Source organism: Typopeltis vanoorti, chromosome 2, assembly GCF_054136105.1.
Source record: "Typopeltis vanoorti isolate ZY-2024b chromosome 2, IOZ_Tvanoo_1.0, whole genome shotgun sequence".
NCBI lineage: Eukaryota > Metazoa > Arthropoda > Arachnida > Uropygi > Thelyphonidae > Typopeltis > Typopeltis vanoorti.
This window is the reverse complement of record NC_143550.1, coordinates 59,317,877-59,337,164: the sequence shown is the minus strand read 5'-3', so window position 1 is coordinate 59,337,164 and position 19,288 is coordinate 59,317,877. Positions and strand designations below refer to the sequence as shown.

Sequence of the window (19,288 nt, the reverse complement as noted above, 5' to 3'; positions counted from 1 at the left end):
AAAGGATGATGGTTTGTTGGAGAGGTTCAGAGACAATTGACTAAGTTAGTTTGTGGTCTCTGGAATGTGGAGTATGAAGACAGATTGAGGGAATGCAAATTGCAGAGCCTAGTAGATAGAAGTAAGAGGGGAGGACATGATCAAGACATAAGTTGGGAGACAAGAGGTCATCCTTGGAAGCATAAGGAGGGGATGAGGGAAATAGATTTTTTGCATGGAGAGTGGTGGTCGGTGATTGGAATGCATTGCCTGAATGTGTGCTGAGTGCACAGACAGTGAATGCATTTAAGTCAAGATATGATGAGCTGTGCATGTGAGAGTGTGACCTTCCGAAATGAGTCTCTTGATTCCATGGAGGTCTGATGATAATAATAGCATCCTAATATTTCACATGCATATGTCAGTATTGGTTGTATTACTGATTTATATATTCTTACGTTTGTTTCTTTTGTTAGACCTTTATTTTTCCACACATGTTGAATATTTTTTCTTTATTTTTCCACATAGCTAATAAAATATTATCCTGATATTAGGGATTGTTCTTTTACTTCAACCTGTGTTATATTTTCACTGTTCACAGTTATTTCTGGGTATTTAAATTACATTACTTGTTCCAGTATTTTTCCATTTAGTTCTAATTTTCATCTGATAGGTTCTTTCACAATTATCATTGTGTTTTATTTCTCTGTTGATATTTGCCTGTTAAAATTGGTGAATATCTGTTGGCGTTTGAATAATCACTTTTGGAGGTCATCTTTGTTTTCCTTTGCTGCATTATCTGCATAATTCCAACCAAACTTAAATTTTCTTTTTTGAATTTTATTTAATTTAATTTCTATTTTTTAAATTCTGTTATTATTTTTGCCTATGATTATGTTAAATAAGCATGGACTTAGCCTTTCCACACGGTTATGGACTTAATAATCACCTTTCCTTATAGGAATTTTTTGTGTATTTGTGTATCCTATTACACATCCATTTTTGTGTGTATATATCTTTTGAGGATTTATAGTGATATCTTTCTTGATGTTTTGGTATCTTTTTTCTCAGATGAGTCTTTGACTCCATGGGGTCTTGAGTAATAATACTAATCGTGCTAGTTCTTTCAGGATGGCCTGTAATCTGATTTTCTTGAAAGCCTTCTTAAAGTCAATAAATCATATGAATATTGGTTTGTTAAATGCTATGGCATTTTCTATGATTTGCTTTATAATAAATATAGCATCAGTACCTTGATCTTCCCTTATAGAATTCTTGTTGTTCATTGTTATGATTTAGTCTTAATTGTAATTCTCCTTTGATAATTTTTGTACATATTTTTAGGATAGTGCACAATAAGTTTATTTCTCAATACTTTTTGGGTTAGATTTTGTTGCCTTTTTAAATATTGGTATAAATGGCGTGTCACCAAGTCCTCCACTATTTAAGAAGAATTCTATTATATGTAACATAATAAAGGACTTTGTGGCATACAGTGTTTGTGGCATGTATGCTTCCCGGGAGTTGAATATGTGGCAGATGAGAGAAGGGGGAGTGCGTATATGTGCAAAATGCAGGCAGTGGGAGGAAATCAATGAATTAGATATTTCGATAACTGACCTATTTGCTTCAGGGATGGGAAATGAATGTCGGGAGACGAGTAGTGTGATAGGAGAGAATGACAAGCAGGAGACAAGTACTGTGATAGGAGAGAATGACGAACAGAATATGAATGAGAAAATAAGAGTCAAGAGTGTGGAAGGCTTGAATGACTGTGAAGTTTTTGGAGATTGTTTTGATTCGATAAATGAATGGCGAATAAGAGTGACTAACTTTCAGAGAGGGATGGATGAGCTGAAAGAGGGCGTGGAATGTCTTGTGAATGAGATGAAAGATGAGATTAGGAGAATGGAAGAGATGAATGCAAGGCGAATCAGAGTAGGAGTGAGATAAAGTTTTGGGAATGATAGAAGAGGAGAGAATAGAAGCAGTAGGAGAGAGGGAATGATAGAAGATGAGAGTATAGAAGCAGTAGGAGAGAGGGAATGAGAGAGAGGTTTGGGAATGATAGAAGAGGAGAGAATGGGAACAGTAGAAGAGAGGGAATGAGGGAGAGTTATGTGAATGATAGAAGAGGAGAGAATAGAAACAGTGGAAGGGGGGGGGAATGAGAGAGAGTTATGGGAATGATAGAAGAGGAGAGAATGGAAACAGTAGGGGAGAGAGAGAGAGAGAGAGAGAGGGAATGTGAAGGATGTCAGGAAGGCAGGTAAGTAGGGGAACGCAGAGAAAAAGTGTTAGAGGAAAGAGAGTGAGGGACGCATAGGAGCAATCGAGGAACAGGGTGGTAAGAGGTGTAATGTATGGGGACTCAATGATCTGTGGTGTGCAAGATAGGATGCTTGAGTGTTTGCCTGGAGGAACGATAGAAAGCGTGGATATGGCAATTAAGAGGGGTGAAAGGGTGGACGGTGGGAGATGATTGTGATGTTAGGAACAAATGACTTCAGAGGTAATGTAAATTGGGCAGTGAGAGATATGAGATTCTTGCTTGAGGTTGTACAAAAGAAGACACAGAGAGGAAAGATAGTGTGCATGTTACCTAGGTATGATAGTGATGAGCTGAGCAAAAGAGCATCAATATTGAATAACATAATAGCTAGAATGTGTCAGAAGAGAGGATTGGAATATGTGGATGCTTGGAGGGCATTTGAGGACAGAGAGGAATTGTATGGGAGAGACCACTTGCATTTGAATGAGGAAGGACGTAGGAATCTGGAGAGATTGCTGACCTGAACGAGGCGGTGTGTCAATGCAGGGAAACTAGAATGCCCAAGGTGGATGGTAGCAGGGTTGGCTTCTTGTGGGAATGGTACTTGGGAGAAGGGGGACGTCAGGTAATGCTGAGCTCAATGGAGTCTAGAGGGAATAATGCTGGGTATAGAAACAATGGCATTTTTATGCTTTATACTAATGTGGGAGTATCCAGAATAAAGGAGAGGAATTGGTGGCGCTAATAGTATCAGCCTGGCCAAAGATTATTGGGATCACTGAGACGTAGTTGACAGAAGAGGATATAATAACAGGAATAGAAGTAGCAGGGTAGAGCATTTTTCAGCAGGATAGGAAAGGAAAGCGTGGTGGTGGAGTACTGCTTATGATAAGTGACGACTTATGTCCTCTAAGAGTGGAGGCTTTGGAAGGCAGTGACACTAATGATTTTGAAAGCATATGGTATGAGGTAGAGATGGGCAAGACAGGATATTTAGTGGGGTGTTGCTACAAACCAAGCACAGAGAGTGGGGACCAGGAGATGTTTAGACAGTTGAGCTTAGCAAGTGCAAGAAGAATGATTGTTATGGGAGATTTTAACTACAGCATTATAAATTGGGGAAGCATGTAGCAATAAGGGAATGAAATTTCTAGAATTCTTGAGGGACAAATGTCTTAGGCAACATGTAATAGAGGGAACAAGAGTTTTGGATTTGGTCATAGCATCAGAAGAGGTGATAATAACTGAGATGACATCTCTCCCATCAGTTGGAGAGAGTGACCATGTGGTTTTGACTTGGAAAATGAACAAATATGCAGGAGTATCAAAAAGACTGGAACATATGTGGAATTATAAGGCAGGTAATTATAATAGTCTTAGACATCAACTTGGGGAAGTTTCATGGAGGGAGAAATTGGAAGGCTGGGATATCGTTAGTGCTTTGGAAATTGCGAAGGAATATTTGTTAGCAGCAATAGTAAGCTGTATTCCACAAGTGAAGAAGAGGACATAATTTGGTGTAAAATTGATGACAAACAATATTAAACAGGAACTGCTTGTGAAAAAGAGGCTATGGAAGAGATATAAGGAGACAGGTGAAGAGCAGATGCATGAAGAATATAAGACACAGGCCAGGAGAGAGCGACTAGTATGGTAAGGAAGATGAAACTGGAATATGACAAGAGATTGGCCCTAAGATCCAAAGAAAATCCTATGGAATTTTTTAGCTATATGACCAGTAGGAGGAGAAATGATTGTGGAAGAATGACATTGTGGGATAAAAATGGGAATAGAGTGACTGATGCAGAGGACATAAGTGGAATTGTTCAATGAACACTTTATTGGTATATTTCATCCTGGAGGAGTAAATTTTAATACTAGAGGGATAGGGCAGGTTTGAGGTTTGCAGGTACAGGAGAAGAGCGTGTTCCAAATACTGAGCACTCTGGGTGTCAGTAAAGCTGTGGGACTGGATGGTATTTCACCACGAGTTTTGAGAGAATGTGCTAAAGAACCTGGGTTTTGACTACGGGAAAGGTGCCCAGGGAATGGAAGGAAGGTAAGATAGTGCCATTGCATAAGGGTAGTAGCAGACTGGAAGTGTCTAATTATAGGCCAGTTTGTGTGTCATCAGTAGTTGTTAAGATCTTGGAAATTAGTTAGGGACCATATACGCTTTGGGCAGATGAGGGTAATGTTATCTGTGAGAGTCAACATGGATTTGTGAAGGAGCGCTCTGATAGGTATCAGAGAGTTGTGTATTGTGGGGCAGTTTCAAGGAGACAGAGGGTTACAAGTGAGGTTCCACATGTAACCCTCTGTTACATTTGTTTAACCTTTATATCAGTGACATTGTCAGTGGATTGCAGGGGATATTCAGTTTTTTGCAGATGATGTGAAGCTGGGAAGGGTTATTAGTAATAGTGCAGATGTGGTAGTCATGCAAGAGGATTTGAATAAGCTAGACAGATGGGAAAATGAATGGGGCTGTCAGTTTAATGCAGAAAAATTTAAGGTCTTGAGGTTTTGGGACACATCGATGGGATGCTGCATACTCTATTGGACCATCTATACTGGAGGAAGTAGTGAAGACGAGATCTGGGGGTTGATGATTGATAGAAACTTAAATTAAGGGGACATATTGCAAAGGTGGTGAAGGTAACAGAGAGGATTGCTGCAATAATGAGAAGGGTGCTGACCTGCAGGCGGATAACAAAGATGGTTTCAGGATTGTACAATGTTAGTTATTAGGATCGGCTGAGGGAATGTGGACTGCAGAGTTTGGTGGATAGAAGAAGGAGAGGTGGTTACAGGATTGACACTAGCTATCCAGAGGGCACTATGTGGAGGTGACAGTCAGACTTTGTCCTCCAAACACTTCAGATACCAAACTTTGGAAATTGACTTCTAATTTACAAAGAGACCTACCAAAGGCAAGTGAGACTTGCACGCTAAAAGACCCGGGTGGAAATATCAAAATTGGAGACAGGGAGATCGCAAATACCTTGGCCTTTCATTTTCAAAATATAAGCACACTAGAGATGAATACTAACAAACACCATCAAATATCAAAATAGGATTAACAGCAGAAAATCTGCAAATTTCTGAAAATATAAAAACAAATTATTCTGGTACCCATTTACAATCTCTGAATTGAGAGATGCCTTGGAGAGACTAAATATAAATAAATCATGTGGACCTGATAACATACAAGGAATTATGATCAAGCATCTTCCTCCTATAGCCCTAGATTTGCTATTTTACCTATACAACAATAGCCTAAAACAAGTAAAAGCTCTAAAAGACTGGAAGACAGCCACAATCATACCAATTGTGAAGTATAACAAACCTCAAGACCAACGAGGAAGTTATCAACCAATTTCACTGACTTTAATTCCAGGCAAATTGATGGATAACATCATACTCTAACGTTTGAATTACTGTCTAAACAAAAATAATATACTACCACATTTTCAGGCTACCTTCAGAAAAAATCACTGAACAACTGATCAACTTTTCTACTTAACCCAGTCAATTCAAGATAACTTTGTCATATTAGAATAGAAGGAAAGTTCTAAACTGGATTTATGACTTTCAAATAAACAGAACAATTTGAGTTAGAGTAAATAATACCTTTTCCAATGAAGTGAAAATAAGATAGGGACTCCCTCAAGGCAGCATTTTGAGTGCACTCCTTTTTTCCATCTACTTAAATGACTTAGACAAAAATATAAATAAAGAAATAAATATAGCTATGTTTGCTGATGATTTGGTCCTATTCTCAGCTCACAACAACTTAGAAATAGCAGAAGGTCACTTAAACAAAGGCATTGAAAGTTTATCTACATACTGGTAAAACCAAGAAATCAAAATTAATCCTACTAAATCAGAAATTTGTGTAGTTATCATTAATAACCACCTCAGAAAGTGGAGACCAAAGATTAAGCTAAACAATCAACTAATTACATTCATCACTAAGCTTTAATAAACATCACTAAACTTCAATAAAATTGACCGCAACACTGTTGCAGTCAGAGCAAAAAGAAGACTAAATATCATTGGCTCCCCACTCTCTGGTAGAGTGGGGAGCCAATGCTAAAACCTTAAAAGTCACATACACCTCTATTATCCCACCCATAATGGAATATGCTTCGCCCATCTGGATACAAACATCACAAACAAGTTTAGACAAGCTTATTAAAATTCAGAAAAATGCAACTAGAATCCTATGTGGACTAAGGAATACAACTCCTGGAAAAATAACAGAATTTGAATCCAACATTGTTCCTTTAAAAATTAGGTGGCAAGAAAATCTTACTAAATTTGTAGGAAAAAGAGCCAACCTTGCACATCATAGAACAAGTGAACTTTTTAAAAAGTGGCAATCAACAAACAGAATAAAGAAAAAAGTTGACAATGCATAAAATTATGGAAAATAAAATTCCCTTGGATTGTCCAAATATAATAGCCAACTGCCCAACATTTCCTCCAAATCAAGACAGGAAAAATATAGTTATTAATTTTGAAATAGAAACATGAGAAAAAAGCTTAGAAAACACTGAAATCTTGAGATCATTAGTCCTTTCAAAAATAATGAAATGTGGACCTGACTCAATATAGATCTACATAGATGGCTCCAAAAATCCAAATGGCAATTCTCGGAGCGTACTCATCTATGGCTCTCAACATATAGAGCTAAAAATAACTAGCAGTATAGGATGCAAATCATACTTAATAGATATTAATTCTGCATGGTATGAATACAGAGCACTGCAACATTTGGATAAACAAAACCGAAAGGGATTTATATTTTTCACAAATTCCTTAGAAGCCCTTCAAGCTATTAAGAACTGCTACACTAGCCATCAAGAAATATTTAGAGACATAGCAAAAACCATAAACAAACTACATAAGGATTCTGAAATAATTTTCCAATGGATTCCATCCCATGTGAGATTAAAGGGAAATGAAACTGCAGATGAAGTAGCAAAAATGGCTGCAGCATCAAGTGATACCACAGATTTTGATCTTTTTAAAACTACTCAAAAAGAAAACGTAAAAAGAATGATTCTCCAGGACATGACTCACCACTGGCGTTCAGCAGAAAAACCAGGAGCTACCATCAATTCCATGTTTAACCATTGTGCCACTACCATGAGCTCTCGCCTCAAGACCGGCCACACAATACCAATCAAGTTTATGAATGGCAAAAAAGTCTTCTCCATCTGCAAAATCTGTAACATTAAGGAAGCATCACCACTGCATTTACTAACTTGTATGAATATTTCTAAATGTGAACTTTATAACAATCCAGAAACGGTGCTGTATAAAAGACATGAATTTGAACTCTATGAACTGGTGTAATAATACCATGGGTTAATAACAATAAAAAAAAAATATCCGTAATATGGAAGTACTTTTGTCAAAAGTTATAGTACGTTTCTGAAATTCATAATAGAGTTTCATGCTATAAACAACAACAAAATTACATTTATTAAACTTACTAATATTTTGCTGGTTTTCTACTTAGCATCTTCAGAGCATAATTATATCTGTGTCAAGCACACAGTACTGAACTAAATTCAAACTGTAACATGAAGCACTATATGTGCTGGATAACAATAAAGTTAATTTGAAGAAATCAGGCTATCAGGTCTCAAAATGACAATCTCTCAGATCTTGGGCAAATTAATGCAACCATACTTTTGAAGTTGGGAGTGTTCATGGCTGATACTGATTCTAAAAATAGTCGCTCAGATCTATAATGACTCCTATGCAATATCAGTGATTTCTTCTGTTTTAATCCTATGTGAAGGAATATTCAGAGCATAGTCTGCCAATCCCAACTTGCCATATAGATGATTATGAATGCAATTTTTATGTTCTTTGAGGCAGATATTAACTGTTATTCTAGTCTGTCCAAAGTAGGCTAAACTGCAGACACAAGGAACATTATACACTCCAGGACGTAATGTATCCTTTTCATCCTCTTAAAGTCACACTTCAAGAGGATGAAGTTGATCTTTAGGAGAACAGATGAAGGTAGCTAGCTGAATGAAAGGTCTAAAAGTGGCATGGAGATCATACGAGGGTGGTCTGAAAAGTTCTTGGCCTCGACCATAGATGGCAACACTATCAGCAAGATTTTTTTTTCTAAGTTGGTACATCTGTCATAAGCATCCATGTGAAATTGCAAGTGATTCTATCAAGTAGTTTGTTTTATACAGCTGTCTGAACAAACGTGTTGTCTGTATCCCTTGAAATGGATAAAATTGAGTATCATGTGGTTATAAAATTCTTTGTAAAAGAAGGTTTAACTCCAAAAAAAAATTCATTTGAAGTTCACAAAAGTTTATGGGAACTATTTTCCTTCATTTTCGACAATTAAAAAATTGGCTGCTGAGTTTAAATGTGACCATACCAGCCTTGAAGATGATCCTCCTGAAGGATGTCCAAAAAGTGTAACAACGCCAGAAATCATTGATCAAGTGCATGATGTGTTATTTTCACACACTTTGACTCGCCGGTCAAAGTGTGTGAAATTGCTGAGACTATAGGCATTTCAAAAGAACGTGTAGGACAGGGGTCTTCAACCTTTCAGACAGTGTGGGCCGCATTAAAAATTTCAATGAAGCCCGCGGGCCACTAAGCTGTATACTGCAGTATTTAGAATTGTAAGATGCTTTCCAGATTCACAAGGAATGCTGTGCATTTGATACTTTACATAAAATCCTATAAAAATAAACAAACTCAGCTTTGAGAGTGTAGGTAGGAGTGGGGTTCATGATAAGTAAATACAACCAATACTTGAAAAAAATAATTTAATGAAGAAAACATTCTATAATAAGCCAAAAGGCTATTTTACCGGTGAAATAAGTTAAGTTAAAGGGAGATGGTAAATCACTGATGAAACCTCGAAAAAGGTTGAAGCCGGTCTGGGTGGTGACCTCTTCTCATAATGTAAAACAGTATATATACATCTCTTAGGAGCTGTGTTTTACATTATGAGAGAATATTAAGGTTAGTGACGGAACTTGCTCCACCTTTGCTTAGTGTTGTACTACCCAAGTGATCACTTACATTTGGGCTCGCCGATAGTTTTTTCGGCATGAAACTCTATGGATTTGATGGATTTCGATCTGAGTTTCGTACCCGGCTATAATAAAATAAAACAGGATTTACCATCTCCCTTTAACTTAATTGAAGAAAACATTCATTTTTTACAATGTCAATGGGCAACTTGGCAACGTTTTTCTTGACCAGCTTGTCGATGTTGGCATCAATGTTGGAAGTCGCCATGCGCAGAGTATTCTTGAGATGTTGGTCCATAATCTGAGTTCTTGTCTTGGACTTCACATACTTCATTCTGGAGAAGAACTGCTCACATAAGTATGTGCTGCCTAACAAAGTGCACATCTTCAAAGCATGCCAGCAAAGATTAGGGAATGCCTCCTCAGAAATGTAGTTTTTGTAAAATGTTAGCAAGGGCACATTGAATAATTTTTCTCTCAGAGAAGAGTTGTTTTGGAGTTCAAGCAGCTCCATTTGTACTGAGCCTGGCATTTTGGCAGCATTGACACTGAATGGCATTGAAAATAAATCTAAAGAAGACTGTTGGTTACGAAAATCACTAAATCTCTCTTGGAACTCACTTCGCAACACAGCTAATTTTATAGCATATTCATCAAGAGACGAACAGTTGGACTCAGCAAGAAGCTGAAAATGAGTTAAGTCTTTTTTTGCGAGTTGTGCCTCCTAAAGTTTGAGCTTGGCCAAAAAAGCTTTGATGTGATCAAACAGAGTATGCAGCAGTTGATCTTTGGATTGTAGCAGCGTATTTTGGTCATTGATATGCAACGAGATGTCAGTCACAAAGGCAAAGTCTGTCATCCACTTCAGATCATTAAATTCTGCAATTGGATTTTCCTTGGTTTGCATGAACTGCTGTATTTCGCTCCTTAAGTCAAAGACTCTCTTAAGAACCTTCCCTCTGCTCAACCAACACACATCACTATAATAAACCACATTGCTGTGATCCGCTTCGCACTCTTGGGTCAGAAACTCTTGGAATTGATGATGATTCAATCCTCTTGCCCTAATAATATTGACGACAATCACAATATGTCTTCCCCAGACATATCTATCATGACATTCTCAAATCCAATAGTTTTCTTGCACAAATTCTCCTGGTGGATTAAACAGTGGTAATGGACGAAATCTTTTCCTTCTAGTTCCGGTTCTTTCTGTAGCAGTGCAACAAACCCTTCATTCTTTCCCACCATAGCAGGGGCATCATCAGTTACCACATCCTCAAGGTTGGTTAAGCTGAGGTCAAAATGCTGGAGCATTTTCTTGGCGGCTTCAAGAATATCAGTGCCTTTCGTCGTTCCCTTCATAGGTACGAGCACTAGCAGTTCTTCTGTCACATTGAATTGTTCATCAATGCCACAGACAAAGATAGCCAGTTGTGCTCTGTATCCTTCACATCTATGCTCTCATCTAAAGCAAGTGACGTAAATTCAGACGACCGTTTTTTTAAAAGTTTCTTTAATGTCATTGGCAAGTTCTTCGACATGTCGTGCTACACTTACCCCAGACAAACTCGGTTTTTTAAACACTTCCTTATTATTTGGGCACAGAATGTCCCCAGCAGCAATGAGAGACACTCTTTCACAAACTCGCCATCCAAGAAGGCTTTTGATATTTTAGCAATATTTTCAGCTATTACATAACTTACTTTGAAGCACACTTTGCTCTCTTCCCTCTGCCTTTTAAACGTATCCTGTTGGCATTTAAATCAATTTGGAGACAGTTCACTTTGTTTTCACGAAGCCGCCCTTGAAGGTGATCGAAATTGGACGCATGCTTTGTCTCATAGTGTCATTTTTATTGTATTCTTTTGATACTGACACTGACTCACAATAAATTAAACACACTGGCTTATTGTCGATCGGCACAAAAAAGTACAAATTGGTCCACTTTTCATTAAAAACCCGACAAGAATCACTTGATTTACGCTTTTTACTCATAGACGCCATTATTGATGGAAGGTGAACCCAAAAAATGATCCAAAATGGGCGTGTAACGGTTATTATCCACTGAGTATGTCTTATACTAATGAAAAAAATCTGGCAATATAAAACCACAATAGGCTATGGCTGACATGAAGAACCTGCATGCGCTTATACACGAATATCACACTGTTCACAACTGACTGTGGATGAGATTCTCTTGTATTTATATGAAAATAACGAAGTATCGAGAACCTTCAAGATGTATCTGGAAGGCAGCGCACTCGGACGAACTAGTGCTCCAGTACTGCTTGCCACTGGTAGATGGCTGAAGAAGCATGTCTATTTATTATTTATTTTTATAGGATTTTATGTAAAGTATCAAATGCACAGCATTCCTTGTGAATCTGGAAAGCATCTTACAATTCTAAATACCACAGTATAGCTTAGTGGCCTGCGGGCTTCATTAAAATTATTTTTTATTTTAATGAAAATAAATAATGAAAAGCTCCAAGCACTGAATTAACAGTGCTTGGAGCTTTTTAACAAGAATAAAACTGATTTTGTGCATTGATTTATTACTATGGATGAGACTTGAATTCACTATTATACACCAGAATCCAAACATCAGTCAAAACAGTGGACAGCAGCCGGTTGTTCAGCGCCAAAGAGGACAAAGTCGATTCCATCAGCAGGAAAGGTTATAGTATCGGTGTTTTGGGATGCTAAAAGCATTTTATTTATTAATTATCTTGAAAAGGGTAAAACAATAACCTGGGAATGTTATTCTGATCTCTTAACTCGACTAGACGAAAAAATTCTTGAGAAAAGACTCGGTTTCCAGAAGAAAAAAATCATTTTTCATCAAGACAGTTCACTTGCCCACAAAGGTGTTTTGACAATGGGAAAATTAAGGGATCTGCACTATGAATTGTTGGAACATCCACCTTATTCCCCAGATTTTGGCTCTCTCTCTCTGACTTATCTCTTCCCAAAACTAAAAATCTTCCCCACTGGTCAGCGTTTTTCTTCGAATCAAGAGGTGATTGCAGCTGTAGAGGGGTATTTTGCAAATCTTACTGAGAACCACTACAGGGATGGGATAATGGTGCTAGAGCATCACTGGAATAAATGTATTAGTGTTACGGGAGATTATGTTGAAAAATAAAAATAATTTTGAAATTATAAATTCATTTTTTCATTGTTAGGCCGAGAACTTTTCAGACCACTCTCGTAATTGCAGAGAATTTGGCTATTTTTCTTTTTCTGATGTATCCTTAATATATGAGTTGGGAATGGTTTTGCTGTGATGTTATAGATGACATGTTATCTATTATCTTGTACACAGTGGCTAATAATATTCATTTGGATGTGTCTAGTATTCTGATGAATACTCAGACATATCTAGTTTCTCAGCCACTCAGACATATCTAGTTTCCTTCACAATTCACATATACTACACACCATTTCTCCTGCATAATCTATTTACTGATTCATCTACAAGCACAGCTTTCCTCTTATTTCTCTCCTGTCGTACTCTGGCAACAGATTGCAATCTGCTCTTTTGCTCTTTTTTCACATCAGTCAACAACTCTTTTATATCTTCTCTCATATTGTACTTTTCATCTTTCAAGCCATTCATTCTTTCACTAAACAACAATTTCTTCAAACCCCTAATACCATCAAATGCAGCCCATTTTGCAAGTAGAAGTATTTTTGACCATCAGTCACTTCATATGTCAATATATATTACACACCATTTCTCCTGCAGATAGTTTATATCTTCTCTCATATTGTACTTTTCATCTTTCAAGTCATTAATTCTTACCAATACAACCATATAATCCCATTGTTCTACTTCTTTACATATTGCTTCAATCACATCATTAATCTTTGTACCTGAGAAACATGATTTCATTGCTCGTTCATCATACTTCCCCAGACATGGAATCGTTGTACATCACTATATTCCCCCCCCCCCTGCTTCGCTATCTTAGGCCTTCCTTTACTACTTCTTTGGTTTCATTTCCTTTGTACTAATCCTGCTATTTGCTGAGGGCTTTTCAAGTCTTGCTAGTTCCTGTGTGGTATTGTGAAAAACTCATCAAAATGGCTAATACTTTTTACCATCATGTCAGGCTCTTCAGTTTTTTTAATTTCTTTCATATCACCTTTCTCACACTCTTGCAAATCTTTCACATATATCACCATTTCTGCATTCTGACACCTCAGTTGTTCACTGTCACCTTTCCCACACTTCTATTACCATTTTTTCATTTTTAATTAACGGTTTAATTAACTGTTTGTCAAGACAGATGCTGCTCCAAAGTGTCTTCCAGTGATGCAAAGGCTAAATAAGGTAGGAGTAAAATGAAGAGATTAAAAATGAAACCTGGAAGAAGAAGGCACATTCTGGACTGCATTGTCCAGAATGTTCAGATACTTCTTGAAGTTCAATGTTTGTGACGCCACAGAGGTCTGAGGCCAAACCAGGAAAAACAAGACCATACCATCACACCACACTACCACCTCTGAATTTCATAATTGGGGTTACACACTCTCCTAAGAGAAGTTCACTGGGCATCCACCACACCCACCAATCTTCTTGGTAGAAGGCACAGCATGATTCGTTGCTCCATAACACAGCTTTCCAAGCTTTCACGTCCCTCTGTACATGCTCTTTTTGCACCACTAAAGACAACATTGTATGTTAGTTCGGGTAATGGTGGGCTTGAATATTATGCCCCTACCATGGAAACCATGTTGTGAGTCTCAGTTCTGAATGTTTTTGTGCAGATTTGTGTTCCACTCGATGCTTGGAACTCCACATTCAATGTTTTAGCCAACAAATGGCAGTTTATATATTATCCTATGTAGCACCTTACAGTCATGTTCGGTGAATATGGTGGATTATCGACTGTGGGTAGCACTTGCAGTTGACTCCCTGCACTTCCATCTTAGTATTGTATCACTGATTGTTCACCTGAGATGGTCCAATTTGTCAGAAAGATAGGCCTGCAACATGGCATCCTATCACAGTGTCTATTTCAAACTCTATCAGTTCTCTTCTCACAGCCATTTCACCTCGACACAGTTGTACTTACTCAGGGAGCATCATATTCCTCCAGTTTAAAGTGGTTACAAACATGTGACTTGTTACATGGCATGATGCACTCTGCCTGTGGGGGGAGTCCATTGACTTCTTTCCAATCAGTGTATGCTTGATTCCATAAAATGGATAGGTACCAGTTGAGTATAGAAGATTGAAGAGGCAATAGAGGAGAGGTGTCCATTGCTCTGGAGCACTATATTTGAGTACAATAGCAGAAATGCTGTTGGGACCACACGACTTTGTAGTGTTCAGGTTGTGTAATATTGTTCTTATGTCTTTTTTGAGAAAAGACCACAGGAGACATACGGTGCTCAGTTGCTGGCATGGAAGGAGGTGATTTGCCTTTGTTATATATGCAGGAGTTAGAGGAAAATAGTGATGCTAGGAGGTCAGCTTTTTTCTTTGGATGCTGTAACAGTGGAGAAGTTGTATCCAGTGGCTTTGTGTGTGTGTGTGTGTGTGTGTGTGTATACACACGCACGCACGCGTGCACACACACACACACACACACACACAACAGTATTGTGTGTAATTTTCTTGGAATATCTCCATAAATTATTCCCTTTCTTTTTCTTTTTTTTCCTCCCTATATATCTCTCATGTTAACTGTGGAGTTGAGACCTATAAATGTTAAATGCCACTGAATATGATATGATGAAGTGCAAATATAATATTTGTTATTTATTTTGTAGGTATAGACAAAATGACTGAAAGAGAAAGAGCACATCCTCCAAGTTTAAACAGTCCTACAGATCCAAGCCCACCTATAATGGAGGACCAATTGCAACTTGCAGTTGAGAATCCTGTGCGGACACCTCAAGGATCAGAACCAGAGGGACAGGAAATACCTTTAGAGCAGGTTGATACACAAGATGGCTTTGAAGCTGGTGGGGACGTTAATGATGAACCTGATGGGGTATAGTTATATTATTTATTATTGTTATTTTTAGCATCAGATGCCTATGGAGTCAAAACACTTGTTGTGAGAGGTCCCCACTCTCATGCCTGAAACTCATTTAATTCTGCACACACCACACTCTCAGGCAGTGCATTCCACTCGCCACTTAGTCTCCAAGCAAAGAACTTGTTCCTCATCCCCTTGCTCACACTCTTCTTAAAGAGTTATTGGGAATGGCATCTTGCTCTACTCCCATCTCCTTCCATTCTATGAAAAATATCTTTACTGTTATTCTCGTCATTGGCAACCCTTCACCAACTTTTTTGTCTCATTCCTACCCTCCCCCTCCTCCTATCCACGAGGCTCTGCAATTTGTAGAGCCTCATGAATAGGAGGGGGGGGGGGTTAGGAATGTCTTTGCACCCCACATTCCACAGACCATAAACCACTTTAGTTAATGCAATCTTTTCTGGACATTTTCGGTATATCATCATCTCCCATGAAACCAGGTGACCAAAAATCTGTACACAAAAAATCTATTTGAGGCCTGATTAAGGCTTTATACAGTGGAAACAGCTTGGCTTAACTTCTTTACTTTTGCATGTCAAGGTCCACCTCATTATTGCCAATAATATGGTATGATGATATAAAATCATCACATCATATTATGGCAGTGATCATCATCGCATTTCTGATATATGACAGTACTACATTGAGTTTAATTTGATTATTTTTTCTCAGATTCTCATATCAGTGATGTCTAGTCTTTGAGATCCATTTTATTTCTAACCAACTCTCAGTTCCGTAAGTTAGAATTATTTTTAACATCGTCTTGTATACTGCTAGTTTAGTGGTTTGGCTAATTTCTGTCATGTTCCATAGAAATTTTTATAGCTGGCTCTCCACAATATCAGCTTAGTTATTCTGTTATCTATTAAGTTTACATTATTATGGCTGTCAACAGTTTTCCTCCAAATTACATGTCAACACTCCATTGTTGACAGATCTTATACTTCTGTCTTCATTATGGCACTTCAGACTCCATCAATATATATATATATGTAGATCTTGGTCTTCCTGGGTCTTTTCCTGCCCTCCAGAATTAAACATCTGCCATCTTTTCCTCTCCCATTCTATTTAAGTAACCATACCACCTTCTAAGGTGGTATGGTTAATGTTGTTCGTGCATTCTTGAATGCTAAGTTCCTTCCGATATCTTCATTTTAAATATGATTTTGCCATTGATGACATCTGTTCACTCCCATAATTTTTCTCATTACTGTAATATCTGTAGTCTCTAGTCTTTGATTATCTGTTTTATTTCTAACTCAACTCTCAGTTCTATAAGTTACAATTAGTGTGAACATGCCTTTTATACTGCTAGTTTAGTGTTTTGGCTAATTTCTGTCTTGTTTCATAGAAATTTTTCAACTGGATTCCCACAATACCAGCTTGGTTTATTCTGTTGTCTATTTTTCATATTAATTTGCCATCTTCACTAAAACTGCTGAAATAATATACTTCTATAGGTTCTCTTTGTTGACAGATCTTATATATATATATATGTAGATATATATATGATTGTAGATATATACATCTGCAAATATCTCCTACTCACTCACAGTCATGGAGAATGCAGTTGAAGTTTTCTATGTTCCTACCTATTTTCATAGATTTGGTGTTTTTGTACCAATTTTCATGCCAAATTCACTACATTTTATTCGCTTTAGTTGACGAATCCTGTAGACTTGAACTGGATTTGATAAGGGGTACATATCATATCATATCATGCTACCATCAGTTCTCAGTTCCCTGGAACATTCTCTTAAGACATGTGGTGATATGTCATCAAATCCTATCACCTTATTGACATCAAGATTATTTATTTCCTCAAATATCTCCTACTCACTCACAATCAAGCTATCCTATCCTATGTCCTATACAAAGTTTCTCATGATTCCACCCTGATAAGGATAAAGTACCCTTATAAATTGATCACTGAATACCTCAACAATGTCTTCTGCAGCAGTTACCATTCTATCATTTTCATCCATTAACATCATCTTACCATCATTCTTCCTTCTACTTGCCACATATCTAAAAATCTGTCTAGAGTTTTTCTTTTCCTGAATTGCCAATTTCTGTTCATACTTCACTTTTATTTTCCTTACTGATTCACTCTCCTGGCTTGTTCTTTATACTCTTCATGTAACTGATTATTACCATTATTCATCTTGTACTGCCTCCAAAGTACCTTCTTCTTCCAGATTTCATGCTTAAGCCCTTCATTCATCCATTTTACACCTACCATATTCAGCCTTTTGGCCTTCGGAATACATTCACACATTGATGACATTATGTATTTCTTTGTCAGTTCCCAAGCAGCATTTATTAATCCTTTATCTAAGTGTAAGCAAACAAAGTTTGTGCGTGAAGTCACTTCATGATATAAAAATCAAAACTGGTCTGGGTAGTGGCTCTTCCCATAATGCTTAGCATATACATGTTCATAAGGATATGTGCTTTGCATTATGGGATACTAAGGCAAGCCTCTATATACAAGTATCCCAATCATGATGTGACTTCACATGCAAACTTTGTTTGCTTACACTTGGATAAAGGATAAAACCAAGAATATAATTTCTTGGCATCTTTAATTAACATGTTCTTAATTCTCCTAATCATGACAGTGAATATTCTATCACCTTATTCAGTGATCTGGAACAAATAAGAAAATGTTTTTATTTTCTGTGATGAGCTTCAGAGAAGAATTCTTTTATCAACAGAAATTGTCCTTAATCCAGTCCATCTTAATACTATCCTAAGCTATAATCAATCTGATTGTTACTCCTCATCTATCCAACTTTGGCATATGTGAGATCATGCTCAACAATTCTATGGCATCCAGAATGCCTTCAAATGTCAGCAGTCCATTTGCAACTTAATCTATAGCTTATATTCTCTTTTAATGTATATTTTTTGTATTTCTCTTTTCATGTTATGCACCCAATGAACTCTTCTTAGAAGATGAAAATAGTTGTGCATTCATATAATAAATAGTTTTATTGTCATTTAAGTATGTTTTCTTCCTATAATATATGTATACATATAAGATATCTCAGAGCTATTAACTTTAGACCTTGGGTCTGAAATAGGTTTATTTTCATATTTATTAACCTGAAAGTCAATATTGTATATATCTCTCTTGTTTATTCTTATTAAATATATATAAATTTCTTTTTCTTTTCTTTTTTTTTAATTTGGGTTTGAGTCAATCATTTTCAGGATTCTAAAAGAATTAAGTTCAAAAGTCATTGCACCAGTCAGATATCAGCTCATGCTCTCACTGGGTATGAATAAAAGATATATTATTAAATTGACACAGAAGATAGAATTTCACAAGTATGTACAACTTAGCATTTCATGCAACATCTCCAGCTGTTTCCTAAGATTTTCATAATTGCTAGCCTTGTAGTTCCACACACATCTTATCCTCAATGATGTCTTTATATGAACTACCTAGGTGATCACCTCATGATCACTTTAACCAATTAGAGCAGGGGTCGCCAAAGTCATTTGCCCGTCGATCCCTTCAAGCGTTTCTTGACTTTTTATCGACCCCCTATATTTTACTATTACGTAATTATAATAGGACAAGCAAAAAAAGACGCTTATCTGAGTTTTTAGATTGTTTATTTTATAGTTACAGTGTTTATTGTATGTATAGTATAGTATATATTATTATATTACTATTACTACTACTATTACTATCACTAGTAATATCACTGGTATTACTAGTGATATTAATAAACTACTGGTATTAATATCACTGGTATTACTACCAGTGCTGCTCAACTCTTCAACATAGAGAAGTTTAGTTCGTGAATGAATAACGATTGAATTATAATATGTATGTTGATGAATTTTAGAACATTAATGCTCACTTGTATGTCGATGCACAAAAATGAGACTGGGATCGAATACTTGTAAGTATCAGTAAATAAGAACCATGCACG

At 37.0% G+C, this 19,288-nt stretch overlaps 1 protein-coding gene across 1 annotated transcript in view; it reads left to right on the top strand.

Moving 5' to 3' along the window:
• LOC150109067 (protein HID1) overlaps positions 1-19,288 on the top strand; it is a 423,878-nt gene that overhangs the window by 374,611 nt on the left and 29,979 nt on the right. The window contains exon 16 of the mRNA XM_090405286.1: positions 15,067-15,290. Within this exon, the coding sequence (XP_090261412.1) occupies positions 15,067-15,290 (224 nt within the window). The remainder of the gene's footprint in view (positions 1-15,066; positions 15,291-19,288) is intronic.